General features: G+C 44.2%; 1 protein-coding gene across 1 annotated transcript; it reads left to right on the top strand.

Moving 5' to 3' along the window:
* Nucleotides 1–508: 508 nt before the first annotated feature.
* On the top strand, nucleotides 509–23,792 carry LOC136496073 (uncharacterized). The gene is made up of 10 exons (XM_066491797.1): nucleotides 509–644; nucleotides 8,403–8,491; nucleotides 8,585–8,608; nucleotides 8,650–8,708; nucleotides 8,815–9,226; nucleotides 9,296–9,458; nucleotides 15,193–15,213; nucleotides 17,748–18,061; nucleotides 22,375–22,458; nucleotides 23,598–23,792. The coding sequence occupies exons 1-10, from the start codon at nucleotides 509–511 to the stop codon at nucleotides 23,790–23,792; spliced, it is 1,497 nt and encodes a 498-aa protein (XP_066347894.1).
* Nucleotides 23,793–26,835: the final 3,043 nt, after the last annotated feature.

Genomic DNA, 26,835 nt, shown 5'->3' with positions numbered 1-26,835 from the left:
GAGAAAGAAATGATCTTATATATAGTCATACATGTTTTCATTTATTTCCCGGAATTTTCCAAGCATATGTGTTGTTCTATGGTATTTATAGTGGTCTTAGGATAATAATTTGAGATTATATAACCCATAGAAATATAATCATATATATAAATATTGCAAGGAAAACATAAACCCATATTAAACTTCCAAGGGGGTCTAACAATTTAACACAAATTTTATGGAAGCTCATAAATCTAGAAAATTCTGCTTCTAGATTGTATAGTGGAAAAACACTATATTCAAACAAATTAATACTAAAAAAAGGTACTTCATGTCCGGATAACAAAATATCCGCATAATATACCACCACCAAAAAATATTCGTACTATTATTTTAACTTCAGGTTTTCTTATAATAGCAAAAAAAATGTACCGTGCACTCAAGCTCATGTGCAAGATATTGCAAAAAAAACATAAACCTTCAGGGCTTTTCAAACACACAATTAAAAAATGCATAGATGTGCTAGCGAATGGCGCGGAGGCACCAAGGTGGTTGGTTTTGTGTATTGACAGGTGTATGGCTGCTCCAGCTTCTACTTCTGGTGGTGAGCACTGAGCAGTGCGCCGCAACAGGCGACGATGAGGCCGCACAACTGCATTGGAGACGTTTGTGCAGATTGGCCGCTTGATGGTGGTATGCGGAAAGCAAAAGGCGAACAACGACGACTTTAGGCGTCACACATGTTATGTACAACTTCAAGCGGCACGATTCCAGTATAGCGGTAGTGGGGCCGATATGCCTTCAGGCCTGGTGTGGGCTGTACCGATCAAAAAGAGCTCTATGTAGAGTTCAATTGGGCATGTCAAACAACGATACATCCAGCATGTGTTTGTCCATGACAAAAAAAATTCTACTAGCATATAAGTAATCTTCAGGATTGATCTAGCTGAACTGGACCGGAAAAGCATGACAGCACGGTTCAATCGCAAAAACTAATAACATGCAAAGATCTTATAGGCTAGCATGTGAGCGCCATTAACCGGGTCTGTGGAACGTACTAGCAGGACACATCGGGTGTTATATGGAAAAAAAATCTACTAGTCTGTGCGCTTCAGAAGATCTACTAGAAATATTAAAATCTACAGGATTTATAATATAAATATAAATCTAGTAGAGCAGTAATGACGAAGATATTCAACGACAAACCGATGTACATTCGTTGTTGTGAATAATTCGTGCCGCGTAGGGCATATAGGCTAGGCCATGACCTGCCTGCTCGTCGACTTGGCCGCAGGAACGATGACCCATCTTGGATGTTGCTTGCCCGAAGTGTTGCTTGCTGCCGCATCGTACGGGATGATGGCAATCGGCCGTCTCACGGAAGTTATCACATTCATGATGCGTTCAGCAAGTACCTCCGTGTGATCAAGATTCATGTAGAAGAGAATTAATCTGTTATTAATTCATATATGATAGATTTATCTAAAAAACAGTAACCTTCATGCAAGGCTAATTAAACGCATGACGATGGGTCTGCAGCAAACCGTAGCCTCTCATATCATTTATCCGATCCACGGATCAGGTGATGATCGCCATCTTACGCGTCCTCCACACACGGCGGATCAATACGTACGTACACGCACGCAGCACGACTCGACCGGATGGATCACTCGCGCGTGGATCCGGCCGTATGTCAAGATACCGCGGCCTGTTGGATGCGCCTCTCTCCCGCGCCGCAACGGAAGGATCCAAAACAGTCGGCGAGTCAACGATCGAGCAGACCGGCCGAGAGGAAATCAAGAGATCAATCTTTGATTAGTGACTTCAAAAAAAAAAATGATCTAAAATTGAACAATGAAGAACGACAAACTCAATTGGAAAAGCTGCCGATAACGTGCTGAAAATCAGCCTATTCATGGATTGGCAGATCCGTTTTCCGGTTTCCGATCCCCCAGAAAGAGACGTGTAGAAGTTGTAGATAAATCACGTATCCCTCTCTCAATCCTCATGAACAACACACAAGAACACACGGGAGACAAGTATATAAGGGGAGCCATCTCTTCATTAGTCAATATAGACGGACATGTAGTCCCTTTATATAGATGTCTTCAGGGCATATATAGTAGGAGCCCATCAGAACGTATATGATATGAGTCCATCAATTCTCTAATTGAGGAATTCTTAACAACTACAAGGCGTAGTCTGTGAAAATGTTTTCCAAGCGCGGGAGCCAATATTCATAGACCAGCCAAAGTCTCTCGATGACTCGACCCCACGTCGACGGACGTGTTCTTGAAAAAGATAACTTGACTCTTGGCAAAAGTGAGGGCTGACTCGACCCCACATCAATGGACATGTTCTTGCAAAAGATAACTCGACAAGACTCGTAATTGGCAAAAGTGAGGGCAATGTACTCCCTCCGTCCTAAATTATGCAATTTAAAATCTTAAATCTTAAATATTATGAAAAAGTTATGCAATTAAAAATCTTAAATCTTGGTTTAGTTTAGAAGCTTCATAGAAAAATTGTTTTAGCTTAGAGAAATATGAAACATGTTTTAGTTTTTTCCTAAAATCGTGCTCTACCTTCTTATGCATAGATTGGAGTTAATTATTTGAATTTTCCATGGTCCACTGTGGTGTTTATTTGCTAATAGATGCTTCAATTATCTATGGTTCAAATTTTTGGTAGAATTTCATCAAAATTTCACGAATTCTAGTAATTTTGGGGGTGGCCGAAAGGAAAAAAAGAAAGTCCATATTACACCAATACATGTACTATATAACTCTAGAATCACATTTTGTATTATTTATTTAAGTTGTATATTCTTCTTATCGATGTTTCGTAAACCGGACTAGTAAATTTATACGATTACCGCGCTCCTCTAGGAAGACGATGGTAGCATCCAATAGACACGAGGATTTATACTGGTTTAGGCCGGAGCCCTACATCCAGTCTCAGAGAAGATCGAGTGGGTGTTCCTCGCTTGAATGCTCTAAAGTTCTTACAATGGGGGTGCAAGAATGATGAAAGAGGTGGTACAACCAATGCTAGACAAGGGGCGCAAGAAGAGAAGCTCCAGGAGCCCTACTGCTATGGATGGAATGGTAGAAGATGAAGAAGATCAGAGATGGGAGCCCTGGCTGCCCTTATATAGAGTTCAGGGCCAGGGCTCATTACAAAGAGGAGGTTCCCTCGACTGAAGGGTCGAGAGCCCGAGGGATGTCCTAGCTAACTTGGCTTATAAGCTACGTCGTCTTCTGATGCTCGCTCAGACATGGCTATCATCATGGTCTTGTGGCCACGTTGCGGCAAGGTCTGACATGGTGCTACTGTGCTGGTTGTGGCAGCATTGTAGCCATGGTGATGGTTTGTCAGTTGTCCTGTGCAATGCGACATCCGTCATGGTCTTCGTCGTCGTCTCCAGGCTTCCCGGGATTTCGTACCCGTAGTAGGTAGCCACCCTGGGTCGTTGTTCACCTGGTCGCTTCGTGGGGCTGAGGGCCACGACCCCGATCATTGGGGTCAGGACACTCCGCCAGCCGGGAGGTTTCTTCGTCGAGACCTTTGTCATGGATCCCATCCTGTTGTGGGTGGGAATGGATACGTGTCCCGTCGGTCTGTATTTGGATGGTGGGCATCATGCCCGTGCCTACCGTTGTGCGGTGTTGTCTTATTGGTGCGACGCGACACTGGGATGGTGTTCGACTGGACCGAGGTGACTGTCGTCACACCGGTCCTTAAGGGATCGGTGCGGCATGCTCGCCCCTTATTTATACCAAAATTTGAAAGAAGAATAGCAGGGACTCGAAAGCTCCCAAGATCATGCCATCAAGGAATCAATTGCGTGCAGATCGGTATCAACTAATTCGAATGCAACAATGGAATCGGCTTTCTTTAGATATCGCCAGCAGATAATGACAAAGTCTACGATCGGCGCCGGGACAAAACATGTTGTACTCTACAAAAAGGGAAATATTAGAGTCCAAGTTACCTTAAATTCAGAATATTTTCTCTTAGGCCAAAAATTGTGATGAGTCGTGCTTAGGTAGCAATCATGCGTAGGTTCCGGGTATAAATATTGGACCCCGGCTATTGTAAAGGGCACACAATCAATCAAATACAAGTTACTTACTTTTTTGGCTCTGGGCACCTCTTAGGAGTAGGAGTAGAGTAGATCTCGATGAGTTCTTCAGCGAGCAGGGCTGCATCGGTCCGGCCGACCTCCGGCTTGTTTGTAAGTACCGTCATGCCTTATACTTCTGTTCGTACGGCTACATCGATCCGGTCGACCTCCACTGCGACTCTGGTATAAGCTAGTTATCAACTCTTGTTTAGTTCAAGTACGACTGCATCGACCCGGTCAACCTCCACTGCTCGAACTAGATTAAGGTCAAGTTTCGGCTCTATCTAAGAATGGCGTTCCTTCGGATAGATTCATTAAGTTACCGATATTGCTTATTGCTTCCATTATTTATTTAATTACAGCAATATCACTTCGCCCGATTGGGACCGGTCTAGATCGACCTTATATCCTGTTTAACCCATCGTTTGTTAATCTAAATTGATCTAATCTGCACCTTAAACGATGAGTTATATTTTATCGACTGCTTTATGTCTATCTTGATCATGCATAGTGTTCAGTTGAGGCATGTTTTGTCTTAAATAGATCTATTGGCTAACGAAAACTGTTCTGTGGCCCGTTATCACAGCCTATGTGATTCTGCCTCACACCCCACTGTTAGCACCGCGGAGTAGAGATCGTTATTTGGTAGATTTGTTCCTGATAGGGCATGACCTTAACTGTGCGCTATGCCTGAATCGGTTGTTTTAGCCGATATCGAGCACTTTCACATACGCAGTTCACGTCACGAGATCGTTAAAGTAAAGATAGGTTGAAAGATGTGTTAACCCCATGATCTTATTATTGTATTACGGTCTGCATGATTCTGCCTCATGCCCTACTGATATTAGTAATAAGTTAGGGTCGTCAAATCTATTGTTGTTTCTACGACCTGCATGATTCTGCCTCATGCCACACTGGTCATAACGATAGATGAGATCTAACATGTTTATTAGATTTATCTTTATTAAATGGTTAAATGATGATGGGTTGCTTCTTTTACATAAAAAGAGATTTGGTTACTTGCAATCATTGGCTTAACATAAACTGATTATTGTTAACATTCTATTGCCATTGACTAATATTTGTTTAAATAATGATATTCATCATGGATGATAACCGATTTTTTCTTTATAACCCCATGAGCTTTAACTGATTTGTTCTTATGAATATGCTGGAATCGACTATTTAGTCGATCTCCTTTCATATCGGCTCTCGAGCCGCACATTCAGAACTGTCTGGCAACACCGGCACGTTCCGCCTTAAATTACTGATTAGCTTTCTCTCCTTATGAAAGGTCCTAATATGGCTAGAGGGGGGTGAATAGCCTATTAAAAATCTACAAATCAACTAGAACAATTTGATTAATATAACAAATAGCGAAATGCAAACTTGCTCTAGCTCTACAAGGGTTGCAAGCCACCTATCCAACAATTCTAGTTGCTATGATCTCTAGACACACAATTTGCTATGTCACTACTCACTAAGAGCTCTCACACTTGCTACACTAAAGAGCTCCACTAGATGAACTTAAAACAACAAAGCAAGCTCTCAATTCTAATTACATCAAAGAGCTTGCTACAATTAGTTTGCAAGAATATAAATAAGTGAGTAGGGTGATTATACCGTCGTGTAGAGGAGTAAACCAATCACAAGATGAATACTAAATCAATCACCGGGAGAATACCAAAGGGCAAGAGACAACTAATTTTTCTCCCGAGGTTCAGGTGCTTGCCGGCACGCTAGTTCCCGTTGTGTCGACCAACACTTGGTGGTTCGACGGCTAAGAGATGTTGCACGAATCTCGTCCACACAATTAGACACCGCAAGAACCTACCCACAAGTGAGGTAACTCAATGACACGAGCAATCCACTAGAGTTATCTTTCGGTGCTCCGCTGGGGAAAGGCACAGGACCCCTCACAATCACCATGATCGGAGCCAGAGACAACCACCAACCTCCGCTCAACGATCCTCGCTGCTCTAAGCCGTCTAGATGGCGACAACCACCAAGAGAAACAAGTGAATCCCGCAGCGAAACACGAATACCAAGTGCCTCTAGATGCAATCACTCAAGCAATGCACTTAGATTCTCTCCCAATCTCACAATGATGATGGATCAATGATGGAGATGAGTGGAAGGGCTTTGGCTAAGCTCACAAGGTTGCTATGTCAATGCAAATGGCCAAGAGAGTGAGCTTGAGCCAGCCATGGGGCTTAAATAGAAGCCCCCACAAAATAGAGCCGTTGGCTCCATAGCCCACGGAAAAACAGGACGACCGGACGCGCCGATCAGATCGACCGGACGCTGGACCCCAGCATTCGGTCGCGCGATGCATGCCATGTGGCCCCTACTTCAAACACTGATTGCCCAATCTCAACGGTCATCGGTACATTTAAGTTGTGATCGGACGCGCTGCTTCGAAGTGACCGGACGTAGGACCTCAGCGTCCAGTCGTTTCCAGTAAACATCCAAAAGCAAAAAATCACGACCGGACGCGTACGGTCATGCCCGACCGGACTCACCCAGCATCCGGTCACTAAGTAACCCAGCGTCTGGTCGAAGACCGACGCCAGTGTCTTCACGCTTCCACTGACCGGATGCACCGGTCCTATCGTGACCAGCGTCCGGTCACTTACAGTGACATTCGTCTTTTCTGTATAGAGCGCCGGTGGCACCGTCGAACTATCCGCACTCTACGAGCGGACACTCTGCCGGTGAAGTTTCTTACCCTTTGCTCAAATGTGCCAACCACCAAGTGTATCACCTTGTGCACATGTGTTAGCATATTTTCACAAATATTTTTAAGGGTGTTAGCACTCCACTAGATCCTAAATGCATATGCAATGAGTTAAAGCATCTAGTGGCACTTTGATAACCATATTTTGATACAAGTTTTACCCCTCTTAATAGTACAGCTATCAATCCTAAATATGATCACATTCTCTAAGTGTCTCGATCACTAAAACAAAATGGGTCCTACCACTTATACCTTTGCCTTGGGCCTTTTGTTTTTCTCTTTCTTCTTTTCAAGTCCAAGCACTTGATCATCACCATGACATCAACATCGTCATAATATGATCTTCATTTGTCTCATCACTTGAAATGTGCCACCTATCTCATAATCACTTTGATCAACTAGGTTAGCACTTAGGGTTTTATCAATTCACCAAAACCAAACTAGAGCTTTCACCTTGTCAATTGCAGGGTCAAATTGACTGGCACATCTCGGGAAGAGTACGCAGGATTGACCACCCCTGCATTGAAGCCAGACGGATCTATAGCTCCATCGAGCAGACCCTTCTGGCTTGCTCGTGTGCCCTCGGCACGGGACGAAATTTCGTGCCAACACCCCTCTCAGAGTAGGTTCGTCAGGCAGGGCCCGACCTCTCCCCGTCCCTTTTAGGGGTCGTGACGGGGGAGAGGCCGTGCATCTGAGCGTCGCGTGACCTGTGCTGGAGGAAGGGGTCGTGAACACCCCTGGACTCAACGCCCGGCCTGCTCTGTTCGGCTTTCGCTGGGCCTCGGTCGTTTGGGCCCTTGCTGACTGTTGCGTTGCAAGGCGTATGGCCTGCTAACTAATCGGTGCCTTGAGACACCCCGGGTTATGACCCCGACACTTCTACTCAATAGATGTCGACTCATTACGCTAACATTTTGTTTAGAGCTAAAAATTCTAGAAATATCATACTTCATGTTCAAGTCTTAAAAAAAATCAGTGAAATTCCGTCGAATTTTGGTAATTTATGGGTGGCCAAAAAAATTCTAATAACAAAATCGAAAGCCCTGGTTGACGATCATGACTGTGTAGAAGGCCACCTGACATCGACAAAAACACAAAATTCAAACTATCAAGTAACCATCTCATAGTTTATTCTATTTAGTATGAACACAAATGTCGCTTGGTTCTATCTATGATCCTGTATTCATGTTAGTGCCTCATAAAAAAATCATGCCACTAACATTTGTTGTTGTCAAAGTCACTCAGTGCAGCCCGAATTAGTGGGTCACTATATCTAAACTATCTAATACAACTATTGAATGCACTTTTAAATTGCGATATATCATGTTTCATATGAACCGAAACATCGGCATTCTCCTTAGCCGTCAAAGGGCTATAAATCGCCATTTAAACTGCCTAAAGGTGTAGAAACAAAGGTAATTCACGGGGCCTTGCCCCTTGACGGGCTTGGAGGGCCGACTTATGGGCCTAAATTGGCTGAAAGCCTGTTATTGCTCGTATCACGGGCTAGTTTTTTTTTTATAACGATATATAAATTGGCATCGGTATGAAATGCAGTTCACACAAATAGGAAACTTATCGTCTCTGGATTGAATGGCAGCCCTAAATTCTCCGTGTGGAAAACAGGAAAACGAGAAGTTTCTGAAGTAACTAGCGCTTCAATGCCCCCGACTCTTCGTGCGAACTGCAAATAGTTTTTTGTCCTTTCATTTTCTATACCGTGGCCTGTCTGATTCCAGGCCATTCAGCGCAGGCTGCACCAGGTATTTTAAGGAATCACATTTGCATTGCACGTTTCATGTAGCCCAAGCAGAAACCATACCACTTCATCAAGCAAAATCACCACCATCGGCGTGTTCACTGGTTGGTGCTGGTGCTGGTTTGGGCTGGCTGGTGCTGGTTTTTTTTTTTTAGAGGAAAACACTGTTGGCGGGTTAAATAAGCCTCTCTAAAACCAACAAGCGAACAGGGTGGCTAAGAATAAAGCGCCAACCATTGGTGTGAAGCTGTTTGTCGACAAGGAGAAGAGGAAGGTGCTCTTTGCAGAGTCCGAGAAGGAGTTCGTCGACGTGCTCTTCGGCCTCCTCACCATGCCTCTCGGCACCGTCGTTCGCCTGCTGGACAAGCAGTCTCAGATGGGGTGTCTCGACGAGGTGTACAAGAGCGTGGAGGATCTCAGCACCGACTACTTCCAGACCAAGGCTTGCAAGGCGATGCTTCTGAAACCGCTCAACGCGGCTTCCAGACACTGCTGTCGGCTCAAGATCAACGTCGATGGAAGCGTTCCAAGGGTGGTCTACGTCTGCAAAGACACATCCTGCAGCGCTCACAGCGACAACGCGTTCAGTTCGTTCCCTGACACGGTCTGCGAATGCGGAAAGGTCATGGAGTCCTCTGGGCAGTGCCTAAAATACGATGGCGATACTGGAACCGCTGCTGCTTGTTCAGAGGATGGAGTTTTTGTCAAAGGTTGCCTGAAGTTTATCGTCACTGATGATCTCCATGTTGCGCCAGCGTTGACCTCTCTTATGATGTCTGTCTTCGAGAAATTTGGTGTGCGGGATCCAGCTGTTCTTGAGCAGCAGGTTCTACAGTTCAGTTCAGAAAAGGTTTGTCTATCACAGAGCTTGAACTCTTATTTTAGAATTTTAGCTTCAACTCTATGGTAGGTAATATCTCAAATAAATCTGAGCTCTTGATTTTTTTGAGTTTCTAAATTAATTAATTGATTAATTAAGCTAGGAAAATAAAAAAAAAAAATCTTGCTGAATCCCCTCTTCGATCACGGAGACAGACTCAAGCGCGTCATCCCTCCTTTCTATATGCGACCGAGGCGTGGCCCTTCCTTCCTTCCTTCCGTGGAGACGTGTTTTAAATTTGAACATGCACAATTATTTATTCTAATAAAATAATAGATAAAGTACGTGGATATTTGTTGTCTTCAAAATCAAGTTGATATCCAAATATAAATTTAAATTTGAACTATTCGATTCATATACACATATAATACGTGTGATGTTTCCAACGAAATTTCAATAAATTAATATAGTTTTTATCAGTATTAGAGCTTGCAGCAATTAAACAAAATGTCACCAAAATAATATATAGCATAGAAACTTTTATCAAATCCTAAAGTTACAAACATATTTTCTATCAAATTCTAAAGTTACAAATGAAATTACGTTACATGCACTAGCTAACACGTTACCCGCTCACATAACACGCATGCACATGCTAATAATATGCATGTCACGTATCCACTCACCTAAAATGCATACACACGTTAACACAAGCACGCACATGCAAATCATAAATTTTGTCACGCTAAAAAATTTGCATACACACGCTAAAAATCATGTCACGTATCCACTCTCACCTAAACTGTATACACACGCTAAAAATTTAATGCAAATCAAAATATATGAAGTCCAAAGTTATAAAATAAAAAAGATTTACCATATCTATCATGTCACGGATGTATCAACCAAATCTTAGGAAAAGATTTTGTATACCTAAAACTTTTCTTATTTATCATAACTAGCAAATATGCACGTGCATTGCAATGGGGCGTATGTCTTGCATGGTCGTAGACAAGCATCAGACATTTCAATTGGTTGTGTAATTTGAATTCATAGTGAAGTTGGACATGTGCTACTCGTGTGTTTAATTCTCGTCCTGCTTTCAGCAACTTTAAATTAAATAAGTTATCACATTTCATTGAAATAGATAACTGCCAGTTTATAGATAACTGCCAGTTTATGTAAGTAGAGCAATGAATTTGAATAGTTTTAGCACAAATATAAACTGGTAGTTATCTATTTCAATGAAATGTGATAACTTATTTAATTTAAAGTTGCTGAAAGCAGGACAAGAATTAAACACACGAGTAGCACATGTCCAACTTCGCTATGGATTCAAATTACACAACCAATTGAAATGTCTGATGCTTGTCTATGACCATGCAAGACATACGCCCCGTTGCAATGCACGAGCATATTTGCTAGTTATGATAAATAAGGAAAGTTTTAGGAATAGAAAATCTTTTTCTAAGATTTGGTTGATACATCCGTGATATGATAGATATGGTAAATCTTTTTTATTTTATAACTTTGGACTTCATATATTTTGATTTGCATTAAATTTTTAGCGAGTGTATGCAGTTTAGGTGAGAGTGGATACGTGACATGATTTTTAGCGTGTGTATGCAAATTTTTTTAGCGTTACAAAATTTATGATTTGCATGTGTGTGCTTGTGTTAACATGTGTATGCATTTTAGGTGAGTGGATACGTGACATGCATATTATTAGCATGTGCATGCGTGTTATGTGAGCGGGTAACAGATTTTAGCTCCTAAAGATATCTTTAGCTCCTAAAATTTTAGGAGGGGATCACTTTGTCTTAAAAATTGTAAATCAAAGTGATCCCTTTTCGTTTCTTGGAAACACACAATGGCACATGCAGCTTCAACAACTTTGTCCCTAATTGCATTCCATTTCCAGGAGGCATATTAATAGCTCCTAAATTTTATTCAGATTTTAGCTTCTAAAAACTTTAGGAGCTAAAATCTGGATATAATTTACCTAAAGAACCAAACACCCCCTCCTAAAACCTCCTAAAAACTTTAGAAGATGCCAAAAACTTTAGAAGCTCCACTCCCTCTTAAAACCTCCTAAAGTCCTTCCTGGACCCCACTACCCCTCATTTATTGCCCCCTCCCTCTCTCTCTCTCTCCCACCCTCCCTCCCTCCCGCGCCTCCATCCTACGCCCCCTTCTCCCTCCATCCTGGCGGCGGCGGGCCTCTTGCGGCCCCTACCCTCCACCGACGGCGGCGGCGCCCCTTCCCGGCGGCTCCTCACCCTCGGCCAGCGGCGGGCCCTCTCCCCCATGGATCTCAAGCACGGGAAGCAGGTGGTGGTGCTCCCTCCCTCGGCGCATCCGGCCATGATGGACCTCCCCAATCCCATTGATGTGGTGGTGATGGGCCCCCTCCGGTGTCCCCCAGCGGCGCACTGCTCCCTCCCTCCACGCCGGCGCCCGCGCCATCCCCCGCTGGATCCACCGCCCCCGCTCCCTCGCGCCGCCGCACGGGCCGGCCGCGATGCCCCCACTTCTCCTCGGCGCCGGCTGCTCCCCCAATCCGGCCGCCGCTCGATCCGCCATCGACGGCAGCTTCCGCAACCAAGAACCGCTTCTGGGCGGGCATTGGGGCGGCTGCGAGCGGGGTCACGTGGAGCGGCGGTGAGGTGGAGAGGTCGGGCGGGGCTCACGTGCGGGGACCTGCGGGCGGGCGTTGCTGCGTTGGGGGTGGGGATGGTTGGCATGGGGGTCTCACTCAGCGACCGCGGAGCAAAGAGGAGAAGCGGCGCGGTGCAGAGAAGCGGCGCTGGCGAGGAAGAGCTTTTTGCTCGCAGGGGTAGCAGGGGTAGGAGGAAGAAGGGTAAAAGTGTCTTTGTTCAACAACATTTATTGCTTTTAGTCAGTTTTAGGAGGTGCAACCAAACACTTTTTTAGGAGGTTTTAGAAGGCTGCCTAAAACTTTTAGGAACTAAAGTTTTGGGAGCTCGGAACCGAACAGGGCCATATCTGTCCTGCTGATTTTGACTCATTTGAGTGCCTGCCCTCTGTGGGGGCATCTGGGGGTATATTGGTGGCCTAGAAGAGTGCCCTATTTGCTGGGGAACTCCTATTTAGTAATGAGTTTGCACTATCTGTTGAATTCACATCCCTGCACAATAATGCCAACTGGATCCTAACCTGTGTATATGGCACATGCACTGCTGACAGAAAGCAGACCTTTGTTGATTGGATGAAGGATATACATATGCCAGATGGAGTTGATTGGATCATCCTAGGTGACTTCAACTTAATGAGGAAACCTGAAAACAGAAACAGACCAGGGGGCAACATTTCTGAAATGCTTATGTTCAATGATGCAATTAGCACCTTGGGGTTAAATGAAATTGAGCTACAAGGAAGGAAGTCACATGGTCCAACCAGCAACAGCCTTCTCCCCTCCTGGAAAAATTGGACTGGGTCTTCATTCCCCAGCACATCGGTTAAAGCTCTTGGAATGGACCCATCTGATCATTGCCCATGTGCTATCACTATTTCAACCTCCATCCCAAGGAAAAACTTTTTTTGGTTTGAAAATTACTGGATGGACCACAGCTAGTTTCTGCCCCTGATCCAACAAGGGTGGTCTAGTCCAACAAATCAGCAAGACGAAGCAAAGATAATAACTGCCAAATTCAAAAATCTGAGGCACATACTCAGGGACTGGCAAGCTAGTATGACTAACCTGAGAACTTTGATAAAAAATGTCAAGATGATCATTCAGTTGTTGGAAGTGGTGGGGGACTACAGAGACCTAAGCCTACAGGAGTGGAACTTTAAAGATCTATTACAGGAAAAGTTACTCTTGCTCTTACAACAACAAAGGACATACTGGAAACAAAGGGGCTCCATCAAATGGGCTAAGTTGGGGGATGCTGGCACCTCTTTCTTTCATGCAAATGCAACCTTAAGACACAGAAAAAAACCTCATTACTCAGATTGCCCTTCCCAATGGAACCACTGTCACCAATCACAAAGACAAGGAGCTGGCAATTTGGGAGGACTTCAAAGTTAGGTTGGGAAAAGCTGAATTTGAAAGCTTCCTGGTTGATCCTGCCTACTTCATTTGTAGGGCTGAAAATCTGAATGTCCTGGAAGCTCCCTTCTCCAACACTGAGGTAGATGAAGTCATCAAAAACTTACCCAACAACAAGTCACCTGGCCCTGATGGCTTTAATAACGAGTTTTACAAGAAATGATGGGATATCATCAAATCAGACATCTACAACTTGTGCAGAGCCTTCCATGAAAATGGTGTTTGTCTCAGAAGCATCAACTCCTCTCACATTACTCTGGTCCCAAAAGTGGATAGCCCAATGACCATTGCTGACTACAGGCCCATCTCCCTCTTAAATTCTTCGGTCAAGCTATTAACCAAAATTCTTGCTAACAGGCTTCAGCCAGTCATTACCAAGCTGGTGCACAGGAATCAATATGGGTTTATCCACACTAGAACAATACAGGACTGCCTAGCATGGGCTTTTGAATATTTGCACATCTGCCATCACTCCAGAAAGGAAATAGTGATACCTTCTCTGAACTCTTTCATCTCCCAATTTCCCAAATAGCTCTGACACAAATGCAAAACCTGCAATCTAACCTCCTTACCATCAATTTATCAGAAGAAAGGGACAAATGGAGCTACACTTGGGGTTCACATCTATTCTCATCATCCAAAGTCTACAAAGCATTGGTAGATCACCCAGTTACTCATCCAGCCTTCAAATGGATCTGGAAGTGCCCATGTCAGCCGAAACACAAAGTGTTCTTTTGGTTACTACTCAAAGACCGGCTTAGCACCAGAAACATCCTCAGGAGAAGGAACATGCTCATTGAAAGTTATAACTATATTCTTTGCAGCTCGTCGACAGAAGAGACCTTGGACCATCTCTTTCTCCACTGTGACTTTGCTAAACAATGTTGGAATCTACTCAGAATCGATGTCCAGCAGGAGAACACATTCCCTGAAATTGTGACAATCTTCAAGGCCAGTTTACAGTCAGAATTCTTTATGGTAGCAATCATAATGATGTGCTGGTCCATCTGGACAACAAGGAATGACTTCATCTTCAAAGGGCTTCAGCCAGATGTGCGTAACATTGCGAATGAGATGGGCCTGGTTACAAAAAACAGAACCATATCACCCATGGGCTAATCTTCCAATTCATGTGCCAGATCAAGTTAGAGCCTTCTTTGTAGTGGTTGTGTACTCCGAAGTTGGGAATGGAGCGAACACCCTTTTCTGGACAGACCGTTGGCTCCATGGCCAATGTATCGCAGATCTTGCACCTCGTCTTTTTGCCGCTATCCCTAAAAGGAAGACCAAACAACGAACTGTCCAGGATGCCCTTACCAACCAGACTTGGATTTCTGATATAAAAGGGGCTCGCACGGTCGGTGTAATGGTTGACTTCCTCCTCCTTTGGGACATCCTGTCTGATTTCTCTTTGCAACCGGGTGTTGAAGATAGGCATATTTGGCGGTTTTCCTCAGATGGAAAGTATTCGGCCAAGACTGCATACAAGGGATTTTTTGTGGGGTCTATATCTTTTGAGCCCTGTGAAAGAATTTGGAAGACCTGGGCGCCGCCCAAATGCCGCTTCTTTGTTTGGTTGGTGGCTCACAACCGTTGTTGGACAGCGGATCGCCTTGCACGCCGTGGACTACCTCATCCTGAGCACTGCCCTTTGTGTGATCAGGCTGCAGAAACCATTGATCACCTCTTAGTTCAGTGTGTCTTTACAAGAGAATTCTAGTTCCGCTTTTTTTCTCGGATGGGACTCCAAGCCCTTTCCCCGCAGTCCACAGAAATATCCTTTCACTCGTGGTGGGAGAGTAAACAGTGCTGCTAGTGACATGGCAAGGAAAGGAATCAACTCTCTCGTGATCCTAGGAGCTTGGACCTTATGTAGACACCGCAACAGTTGTGTTTTTGATGGTGCAACCCCAAGTGTTGCAGGCGCTCTTGCTGTAGCGGAAGATGACAGCAGATCGTGGTCTTTGGCGGGGGCTCGAGGATTATCCCTCTTGGATGCCCTCGCTCTGGGTGGTTAGCGTCCTCTATGTCTAAGGCGCGTTAGCTTCCTAGTAGCAGCAGCTGCTGCTGCAATGTGTTTTGTGTGTGTTGTGTTGTATGGGTTCTTACCCCCTTCTTATTATCTTCTTAATACAATGAAGCGCAGTTCTCTTGTGTTTTCGAGAAAAAAAAAGATGTGCGTAACTGCAAACGCACCTTCTTAAAAAAAACTGAATTTGGTTCTACTCAGGGTTAAGCCAAGTGCACTATCAAGATTTGAATCATGGCTTCAGACCATTTCATTAATTCAGTCGTAGATTTCTTTTGGATTTATTTTACTTCTTTTTTGGTTCCCTAAATTTTCTTTTGTAAACCTCGACTATTGCATTTATCTTAAATAAATAAATTTCCTGTAGGGGCCAAGGCCCCTCCTGTTCTCTCTCTCAAAAAAAAAAGGGAGGAGTGCAAGTTTCTCAGCGTTGGGCTGCCATGCCGGAGGCGCCGACGACTGGATAAGCGCGCCTTGTTGGTGGCCAGATGCATGAAAGCGACCCAGTGCACGAGCACGTCAGCAAGTCTGCTCTGGAGATGGTGCCCCTGATGCGACTTGACTTCGCCTTCAAGCCTGGTTTAGTCGGACAGAATTTGAGAATTTAGCTACCGTAGTATTTTGTTTTTTATTTAGTAATTAGTATTTAATTATGGTTTAATTAGATTTAAAACGTTCGTCTCGTGATTTCTAATTAAACTGTGCAATTATTTTTTTTCTATATTTAATACTCCATACATATATCGCAAGATTCGATGTGATAATTAGTGTAACATTTTTTTTTGAGAAAACTTTTTTGAACTAAGGCCTTAATCCATCGGGACGACGACGTGCTAGCCCAGGTACAAGACGCTGTTCGTCTGCCGGCCGTTTACACTTGGGCTCCTACCTGTTTACGCTTTGCCCCGGTGAGCGTGCAGAGTGCGCCGTCGTTGAACGCCACGTCCACACCTCGGAGCGTCCTAGACATGACGTAGGCCCCGTTAGCTTGGCTCCTGAAACACGGTTCCGGCTTATTTGCTCGGTGAGAAAAAAATATTATTCTAATTAAAAAAATAAGTTGAAAAATATAGATTATGAGATAAACCAACATGCCGTAGTTGCGTGGGAGCTACTCCGATGGCCACGACACGACACCCTGTTGCCGGCGTCGTCCGTCGTCGTCGAAACGAACCAGGTCGAGTGCCCTAGAGACTCCCGTGACGACCCCGATCTGGCCACCGACATCCAAGTCCTACGCGACGATGTCACCTGAGCAGAAGGTGCTCCTGTCGACAATGCGGAGGCCGCCGCCGGCTGCGAACATGGTGCCATTGGGGCATGCGCACCACGACGCCGCGTTGGTCATGGTCGTGCTCGTGCCCGCCGCCTTTTTCTCTTCAACGCCACGAGGGCGTACCAGAACACCGGCCTCGCCGCCGCTCATTACATATCTAAAAATATAAATTAATGCGCCTGATAAGCTTCAATCAATTAAATTTCAAACTAAAAATACGATGTGATATATCTATATGTCTCCGTCCATAAATCATATCTCTGCCGATCCGCACCCGGAGTTCGAGTTGGAACATGTTACCACTGCATAATATTTGCGCAAAATATTTAGAAAGATTACCACGAGGTTATTGTAAAACATTCAAACTCTATAAGCTTGAAAGTAAAAGGAGATAGAGTTAGAGTTTGCTTCTTTATAAAACGGACTGAGAATATAAAATAAATAACATGGAGTACGGACGTGAATTTACGAACCGGAGTTTGCCTTCCTTTTGACAGAGAACTAAATTGAGAAAGCAGAGCAAAATAAAGAACAATAAAGAAATAAACTCTTATCCGTTTCTATTTGATTATTAAGAGTTCTATTTACATTACTCACAGGTGATGGATGAATATATGAGCATGGCTTATGATTCCGGGTCACATACACAACCGAATACGTTTTGGAATCGGATTCCGTATCACGCCAGACAAGAGCTATTCTAACTCGTATGAGCACATATTATTATATATATAAGTATGGATGGAAGAAAATATCCATTGTCAGGTACTTAGAGAAAGACGGACCGAAAAAAATAGATGGACCAAAAAATAGCTGAAATTTTACCTCTTTATTATTAGGTATAAATTTACAATATATATATATATATATATATATATATATATATATATATATATATATATATATATATATATATATATATTACCTCCTATGAGGTAATATGTGATCGTAACCAAGCAACCTCTGACGGAGCACTATTTCGATGTTCCTGTCCCACACGATGATGCAAACCTATACACGCTTGTTCAGAACTTGAATCCTAAACAAGAAATCGAGGACGAGGAAAGGCTAGGAAACCTGAAGATCAGGGTTCTTCAGATGACAAACAACTCTGCTTTGCTGTATGCCGAAGTCGGAGGCGATTTCGTGGACTCTCTCTTTGGCTTGTTAAGCATTCCACTAGGATCCGTAATGAAGTCATTTGGTCAGTGCTCAGCAAAAGGCTGCCTCGATAATCTTTACAGGAGCATAGATGGGAGTGTTAGATTGATCTCAATCCCAAACTAGGCCCAACGGTTCAGTTGGCCATTTGATCCGCGCCCTGATCGGAGACGCCCAGTCCACTATGGCTGGAGGGCCCCTGTCACACTACGCAATAAATAGAGGTGGAGGCTGGCGACTCAAGTAACGAGGTTCGCCTGAGCCGAGCACCCCACCGACAAACCCTAAACCCGATCTAGAGGGCGCGCAGCCAGTGACGGGAAGCCACCAGCCGCGCCGCCACCGGACTACGTCACCGGCGACCACTGCACTGCGCCACCACCCGTCTTCCCCGCTCGTCGTTGCCCTAGCGCAGACACCGACTCCATGACGGACGCGAGTGGATCCTCCTCCACTGCGGTGTCAGGTTTGACACGTCCATCTTCTACCCCTCCCTTTCTCTCGTTCTACTTATTGTTACTGCATTAGTAGACGTTCTAGGGTTCATAATTCTATTCAACAGCAAGTACCCAGCTAGATCTATACTCCTAGTGATCATATAAGATTTTAACAATGGTACCAGAGCCAGTGTTTTCTAGAGTTTTAGATCTAGAACGGGTGAACGATAAAACACAGAGTAGATCCGTTTGGGTCTGAGAAAAGAAGAGGGTTTTCCTAATACTAACTGGGTAAAAGAAAGAAGAACAACACTGAAACCCTAACCCCAACCAAACCCTAATTTCAACCCTAATCCCATCCCCAACCCTAAATCGGATAGATCCGAGAAAAGAAGAAAGGAAAATCAAAGAAAAGAAAAGGTGAAGAGGAAGAGGCCTACCTCGCCGCCGTACCATGCTGTCGCCTCATCGGCGCGTGGGCGGGTGCTCGGAAAATGGGCGCCGCGGCCAGGCCGCTCGACGGCGACGCGTTCACCCGCTGGGGAGCGCGCGCGCCGGAGAGAGGGCCGACAACGGGGCCGTCATCGTCTCCGAGACAGAGAAGGAGGAGACGAAGGCCGGGTCAGATCTAAGGTTTTGGAGGGGATTAGGGCATCGCCGCCCATACCGCTCGACGGCGGCGTGCTCACCCGCTAGGGAGCGTGCACGCCGACGAGGGGACCGGCGACGGTGCCATCACCGCTCGCTCTTGCTTTCGCTCGGTTGCTGTTGTTGCTGCGCTGAGGAGAGAAAGGAGAGCGGCGAAGAGAGAGAGAGAGAGAGCAATGAAGAGAAATGAAGCTAGGGTTACCGGGGAGGCAGCCGCGCGACGATTTTGATCCTACGACATTGACGCTCGGCCGTCGGATGAAAACGGATGGCTCAGATTGCTTGGGCCGGAGGCCGGCCCAGGCGAGCGCGCATAGCCGTGCGGCTTTGCCGGCCCAGGCCCAGGCTATGGCCTAGGTGCGGGCAGCACGCGCGCAAGTAGAGTGGGCCGGGCCGTTTTGCTGGCTGGGCTGAAGGAACAGTGTAGATTTGAGTCAATTTTTGTTTTTCTTTTTCCAGTAAAAGTTTTATTTCCTAGAAAATGGATAAATGGCTTAAAGAAAATAGAAAAGCGAATTTTCCTGTGGGTAAAATTCATCAAATTGAATTATTTTCCGCTGCGTATTTAAAGTTGTAATTTTCATTATTAAATTCGAACCAACGGAAGAATTTAATTTTGAAAAATAGATATATTTTTAGTTTATTATAATACTGTTATTATTCTGACCAACGTTGATTAATGACAATATTATGATGAGTTTTGTCATGCATTAATTCTATTTCTGCCCAACGATGATGTAAAATTAGTGTAGAGGACAATTGTATGTTTAAATTTTGATCAACGTTGGAACTAAGACATGCAATTGTTATTATTATGTTTATGTTCTCACTCTATATGAATTGTGTTTTCAGGCGGATACAATTTGATGGGTTGTATCAAAGAGATCCCCACTCTCAAAAGTGATAACTACATAGAGTGGAAGAAAAAGTTTGACCTGTCCTTTTATCCTAGCTGAGGTGGACTGGGTAGTCACCTCACTGTGTCCCACTGAGCCTGTGGCACCGGTGAGGGAGACAAACGAGGCTGATGCCACTTAGGCAACCAGAGAGAGAGATTTGGCATCCCAAAAATGTCCTATGACCTTAAACATAGGAAGTGGATCACTGCCAATAAAAAATATATGGCTGTGATAAAGAACACGATTGAACCTGTAATTATGGGCTCAATCCCAGAGTGTGACACCGTCACTGAGTACCTCGATAGAATAAAAAGTTAGTTCACTGGCTCTTCAAAGACATATGCTACCCAGCTGATAAAGCAGCTAGTGACAGAGATATACTCTAAAAATGGTGGTATAAGAGAGCACATACTAAGGATGAGCAATTTAGCATTTAAACTAAAACCAATGGATCAGGCTCTCAAGGAAGAATTACTTATCCATCTGATTTTTGCTTCTTTGCCAAAGGAATGTAACACTTTTGTTGTCAACTACAACATACAACCCGATAAGTGGGACATAGAGAGGCTCATAGCTACGTGTGTGCAAGAGGAGAGAATAAAAGCTACCAATGTTGGCACTATCAATTATCTTAAAGACAACAAGAAAAAGAATAATAATGTTAACTTCTTCTCAAAGTCAAAGGGAAAGGGTCCCATACTGCATCAGCCTCAGCAGAACAAGTTCACAGTAGAGAAAGACCAGTATCTCTATTGCAAGAAGACGGGACATTATAAGAAAGATTGTCCCGGTTACTTAAAGATGACCATGGCAAATAAAGGTGAGAACATTATTACGTTCATAAATGAATCCCTGTATGTACATTATTCGAAATCTACTTGGTGGATTGACTCAGGCGCAATTGTTCATGTTGCTAATTCTTTATAGGGATTCCGTTCGATGAGGACTACGCAAAGAAGCGAAAGACACGTTAAAGTTGCAAATGGAGTCCGAGCAGATATTGAAGCCGTTGACGATCTTTCTCTAGAGCTTGCTGATAGTTTCACACTTTTACTGAGAGATGTACTTTATGTTCCCTCCCTACAAAGAAACTTGATTAGTGTTTCATGCTTGGACAATGATAGATATGATTGCCATTTTAGAAATGGTAAATGTAAGATAACATTTAATAATGCATGTGTTAGTCTTGCTATCTTACAAAATGAGCTTTATTTGTTATCACTATGTGATGATGTGAATGTTGTATGCAATGATGGGAACATTGCGTGCGGTAATAAGAATGTATCATTGTCTGCGGATGTAAACAGAAAACGAAAGATAGCTCACGATGCGTTGTCGAAATTATAGCACTGTCGTTTAGGCCATATTTTGAGGGAGAGAATAGAAAGACCAGTTAAGAATGATATTCTTCCTCTATTAGAGCTCTCAGATTTAGAACAATATAGAGAATGCATAAAATGAAAGTATATAAAGAAAATTAAGAAAGATGCCAAACGAAGCGCAAGAATTCTATAGATTATTCACATAGACATCTGTGGTCTATTTTCCTGTAAAGAGTGTGAATGGTTATGATTCATTCATAATATTCACAGATGATTACTCCCGTTATGGCTACATTTATCCAATCAAAGAAAAAATAGAAGCATTGGATAAATTTAAGATATTTAAGGCAGAACTTGAAAACCAACACAATTTAAAGATTAAGATGGTCAGATTCGATCATGGGGGGGAGTACTACGGTCGGCATACCCCGTATGACCAAGTTTCTAGACCTTTTTGCAAGGTTCTTATAGAAAAATGGCATTGTAGCCCAGTATTCTACACCGGACGAACCTCAACAGAATGGAGTAGCTAAAAGACGTAATCGTACCCTAATGGATATGGTGCGCAGTATGATAAATTACTCCACCTTACTGTTGAGCCTGTGGATGAAGGCGTTAAAAATTGTCATTCATATTCTCAATAGAGTACCAAGTAAGTCGGTGCCCAAAACACCGTATGAGTTGTGGACAGGAAGAGTACCCTCACTAAACCACTTACGTGTGGAGGGAGTCCTGTTGAGGCTAAAGTATTTAACCAAAACCTTGAGAAGCTAGATCCCAAAACAGTGAGTTGCCATTTTATTGGCTACCCAAAAAAGTCAAAAGATTTTTGTTTCTACTGTCCAGACAGACATACAAAGTTTGTGGAAGCGAGACACGCTGTCTTCCTAGAGGATGAAATGATGAGGGGGAGCATGGTAGCTCGAGAAATTGGCCTTGAAGAGAAACGGGTGTATGCGTCCACTCCGATGATTCATGAGCCATTTTATAGCCCCAAGAGAACTGACGATCAATGCCTGCTTTGCGTGCTTCAAGTAATCAAGAGTGGAAGGTTTTCAGATTCTGCCCGTTGTCATGGGAGCACTTACAACCATACTTACCGACAGTATGATCCTAATTGCCCAAATAAGGTGAAGTCCGTCAAACTTTGTGAGGCGAGTCCAAAACAACAAAATGGCGGAAGCCGGAAAGTAGGCGAAGCATATGTGAACGGGGAGAAGATGAAATTCGTGGTCACTAGTCTAGTGCTAGGGCTGTCCAGTGGGATGTTACCCACTAGGGTTCGAACCCTGGTGATCGCATTTTTTTTGGAATTTTTTCAGAAATTTTAGGGGTACACGCACGCGTGCGCGTTCGGTGGTACTGCGTGTTTCCCACGTACTGGAGGCGATGTGCCTCCCAATCTCTTCTTTGCGTGTACGGACGCGCACGCGTGTGTATACGTGTGGTGTAAGTGTAGAGTGTGTTGGTTGTATGCGTCCAAATTATACCGATAAAAAAAAAACTTCGTAGTACTAGATACCTGGGGCTTGGTCAGTGTGATTTCTTTCTCCACAAGTTTCTCTATCTAAATTTTGGCCTCACTAAGGGCCTGTTTATATTCCAAAAAATTTTACGCAGTACCCGTCACATCGAATCTTGCGGTACATGCATGGAGTACTAAATGTAGACAAAAAAAAACCTTATTGCACAGTTGGGTGAGAAATCGCGAGACGAAACTTTTGAACCTAATTAGTCTATAATTAGACACTAATTGCTAAATACAAACGAAAGTGCTACAGTAGCCAAAATCCAATTTTTTTTTATCTAAACGGGGCCTAACAATCTGAACAGTGATGCTAAGGAGAGTGGAAGAACACGCAGGTCATCAGTGACCACGAATTTCGTCTTCTCACCGTTCACATATGCTTCGCCTGCTTTCCCGCTTCCACCATTTTGTTGTTTTGGACTCACCTCACAAAGTTTGACGGACTTCACCTTATTTAGGCAATTAGGATCATACCGTCGGTAAGTATGGTTGTAAGTGCTCCCATGACAACGGGCAAATCTGAAAACCTTCCACTCTTGAAGCACCCAAAGCAGGCATTGATCGTCAGTTCTCTTGGGGCTATTTCGTCAACTGAAGGATCTTAGAAGCGCAACACCCAAAGAAGGGTGCCAACGTTGGGGTTTGTTTATGAGTACAGCTTTATAACTCGCCACTTTCTTTGCTTTGTGCTAGACTATTTTTTTTTTGCTAGACTATATGGCCCGTTCGACTTATCTTATATTCGGCTTGTTCGGCTTCTTTTTTTAGCCAGAATAGTATTTTTTTCTCATAACATTTCAGTCAGAACAGTGTTTTTCAGCCACTTTCTGCCAAGTTTCAACAAGCCCAACAAGGCCTATATTGACTTCTTTGTACAACTGGTACATGGAACATGTTATGGAGCTACAAAGGGCTGTGCTGTTGAGTCGCAACACACTCAGCTCCGTGCTTCTGCCTCCTAAGAAGATTAAGAATCTGAACCATCTCAGATATTAGTAGTCGCTGCCTTTTCTAAATAATAATTAGCCACAATAACTATATCTGTGTCGCTGCTCTTCTCGATGATTAGCCTGAATAGGCCCCGTTCGGCTTATCCAGAAACCGGCTTGTTCGACTTCTTTTTCAGTCGGAACAGTATTTTTATCTCACAACAATTCAGTCAGAATATTATTTTTAGCCAGTTTCAGTCAAAATTCAGCAAGCCGAACGGGACCATATGCCTTTGTTCACCAAGTATATATCTGTGTTTACCAAGTTATATTTGATACCTATTACGCTATATCTATTATCTATTACTACTTAAAAAACGAGGACAGGTTTCGTCCAATGAAAATTTCGCGGGCGCGCCTTTCCTGCTGGCCCCACCACCGTCTGCAGTGCCCGCAAGGTCTCCTCTAAGGATGGCAGTGGTGCAGGTTCGGGTCGGATATCCACGGTTTTCGGGTCTGGCGGTTTCAGTTTTGGTGTTTGGTTCTCGCCCATGGTTTTTCGGGTTCGGATACCCGAAAGTTAGCGGGTTTGAGGCGGGTTTTTAGTTTCACCCGTGGACCAGTATCGGAGCCCCGAAATAATTTGGCCCACTAGCAGCCCATCAACAACCCTAGCATATAAGCCTGAAATCCTCTCCCTCAGAACCCTCACCCGGTCACCCTAGACCCAGCCGTCGCTCGGGCAGTCGTAGTCGGGCGCGCGGCGGCGGCGTAGGGACGCCTCGAGCTCGAGCTATAGTGCCCTTGACCTCTTCCTCTCGGTGTGGAACCGTGGATCCGTGCTCATCTCGGTGCTCCGTGCTCGAGGCTCGACCCCACCCAGGCACCCACCGACGGCTGCCTTGGCCGCTGCCCGCCATCCAGAAGGCAGCACCGTAGCAGCTAGCAGCCGGCGCTGCCCACTCAGCGTATGCGTGCGGCGTGCCCAGCAGGGGCCGCGGGCAGCTCGTAGGCGCAGGGCGCACCTAGCCGGGGGGCGGTGTCGCGGAGGCGAGCAGGTGCCTACTTGTCCTGGATAATTGTTGCTACTGCTTGCTAATTGATGCTGTACATGGCTAGCTGCGACTGTTGCTCGCTAATTTATTCTGTACATGGCTAGCTAATTTATTCTATACATATTCTGTACATTTGTAGCTGCTGCCTACCAGTACTTTCATGGTTACATCTTGTTATCTGCAATCTGTTTTGCTAATTTATCATATTTTATATTGTTGTTCTTGTTGATTTGTTGTGATTTTTTTAGGTTTTGGATTATTCGTCGTTGTTCGGGGATCCGCGGGTTTTAGTTTTGAGGATAGATTTTAACCTGAATCAGTGTTCGGGATGAATTCGGATTTTAAATTCGGGTTTCGATTTTAGGTGCCCAGACACTCCACCGATCCAAACCCGCCCCGTTGACATCCTTAGTCTCCTCCAACTCTAAATACGGACGCACCTTGCTTGTGGCCCCCACCACCGTCCGCAGCGCCCGCAAAGTCTCCGACTCTGATCACCGATTTTTTTACATTTTAGTCATTTTTTGAAAGTTTCTCACAAATAGACCCTTAGAGGAAAGATTTCAGAATATGGATTCTTAGCTCCGCGCCATTGATGCTGGCATTGATCTAACACGTCTCGGTGCCAGCGTCTCTAGCGCCGAGCTCCTGGGCTCGACGCGAACATGGAAGGTGATGTGGCAGGGAGCTCGGCGCCAGTCACTCTAGCGTCGAGCTCGGCACCGTAGATCTTGGCGTCGAGCTCGGCGCCAGAGTGACTGGCGCCGAGTCCGAGCTCGACGCCGAGTTCCCTGCCATTTAACCCGGGCCAAGCTTCATGCCCGAGCGTTCTTCCTCTTCTTTTTCCTCCCTCTCGGATTGTTTCTCTCCCCACTTCACCCTACCTCACGAATCGGCATATTGGACCTTGGAAACTTTGATTTGATCCATAGATCTTCGAGAGCAAGGTATTCTCGCTTCCCTTCTAGTTTTTTCGTATCGATTCGGTATATATTAGATGGATTTTTGAACGTAATAATCATCATCACTTAGGGTTTCATTCTATCCCTCAATATATGTATTATACAAACATAGGATGATGCTAAGGCGTAGAAAATCTAGCAAACCTAGGTACATGTAGTTATGTTATGGGTTCATTGTTGTGCATCGAATGAAAAGCCCTAGGTTTAGGGTTTAATGTTAACTGCTTTCGGTTCTTAGGAAGAAATTGGTTGTATTGTAGTTATGGTTCTCATTGATATTTATTTGTGATGTTTTGATTTATGTTTATTAAATTACATCCGTTTGGTTAGATGCAAGAAATATTTCGGGAGGAGTTTTTACGAAAACGGTGTCGTCCTCGAGAATTATACCCCGACGCGTCTAGCAAAGATGTCCCCGTCCCTCCTGACATCCCTGTCCCTAACTGTGACTGTGGTTTCCTGGCCCATGTTTTTTAATCGAAACATCCGGATACAGCGGCGCGTTGCTTCTACACATGTAGTCGTTTTAATGTAAGAAATTGTTTCTACTATCATTTTTCTTTATTTATGTAAGTATGATACTAATATTTTGTTGGAATCTCGTTGTGTAGGACCATGAGAGGTGTTTTTTCTTTCAGTGGATCGATGGTGCAGACAAGTTTGATCTTAGGTACCTCCTTTTTGATGATTAGTTTAGAGGGAGACATCCACGTGAGCACTTCAAGCGGTGGGTTCCACCCCCTAACTCTCCGCCAATGACGACTAAGGAGAAGCACATAGCCACAATTAGACGACTCGAGGAACCTCCTCTGTGCGATTATGGAGATCGGGTTGTGATAAACTCTGAGAATACATTAGAGTTTGTGTGTCCAAACAAACATGAAGTAAGTGCAAAATGTATGTGTTGAAATATTGAGCTATATGTGTTCATGTACTAATGTCTACTTATTTAGGTGTTTTCAATAGCGAAGTGTCGTTTCAAGGAGTGGTTGTATGGTCATAAGAACCAATGATCGAAAGAACCGCGAAAGGTTAAGGAAAAGAAAAAAGAAATGGTAATTTACAAAGCACCTCCTGTCATGTGCGAATGTGA

This window comes from Miscanthus floridulus, chromosome 12 (genome assembly GCF_019320115.1).
Source record: "Miscanthus floridulus cultivar M001 chromosome 12, ASM1932011v1, whole genome shotgun sequence".
In the NCBI taxonomy this organism is placed as follows: Eukaryota; Viridiplantae; Streptophyta; class Magnoliopsida; order Poales; family Poaceae; genus Miscanthus; species Miscanthus floridulus.
Note: the sequence above shows the minus strand (reverse complement) of the source record. Positions and strands in the feature narration are given on the sequence as shown.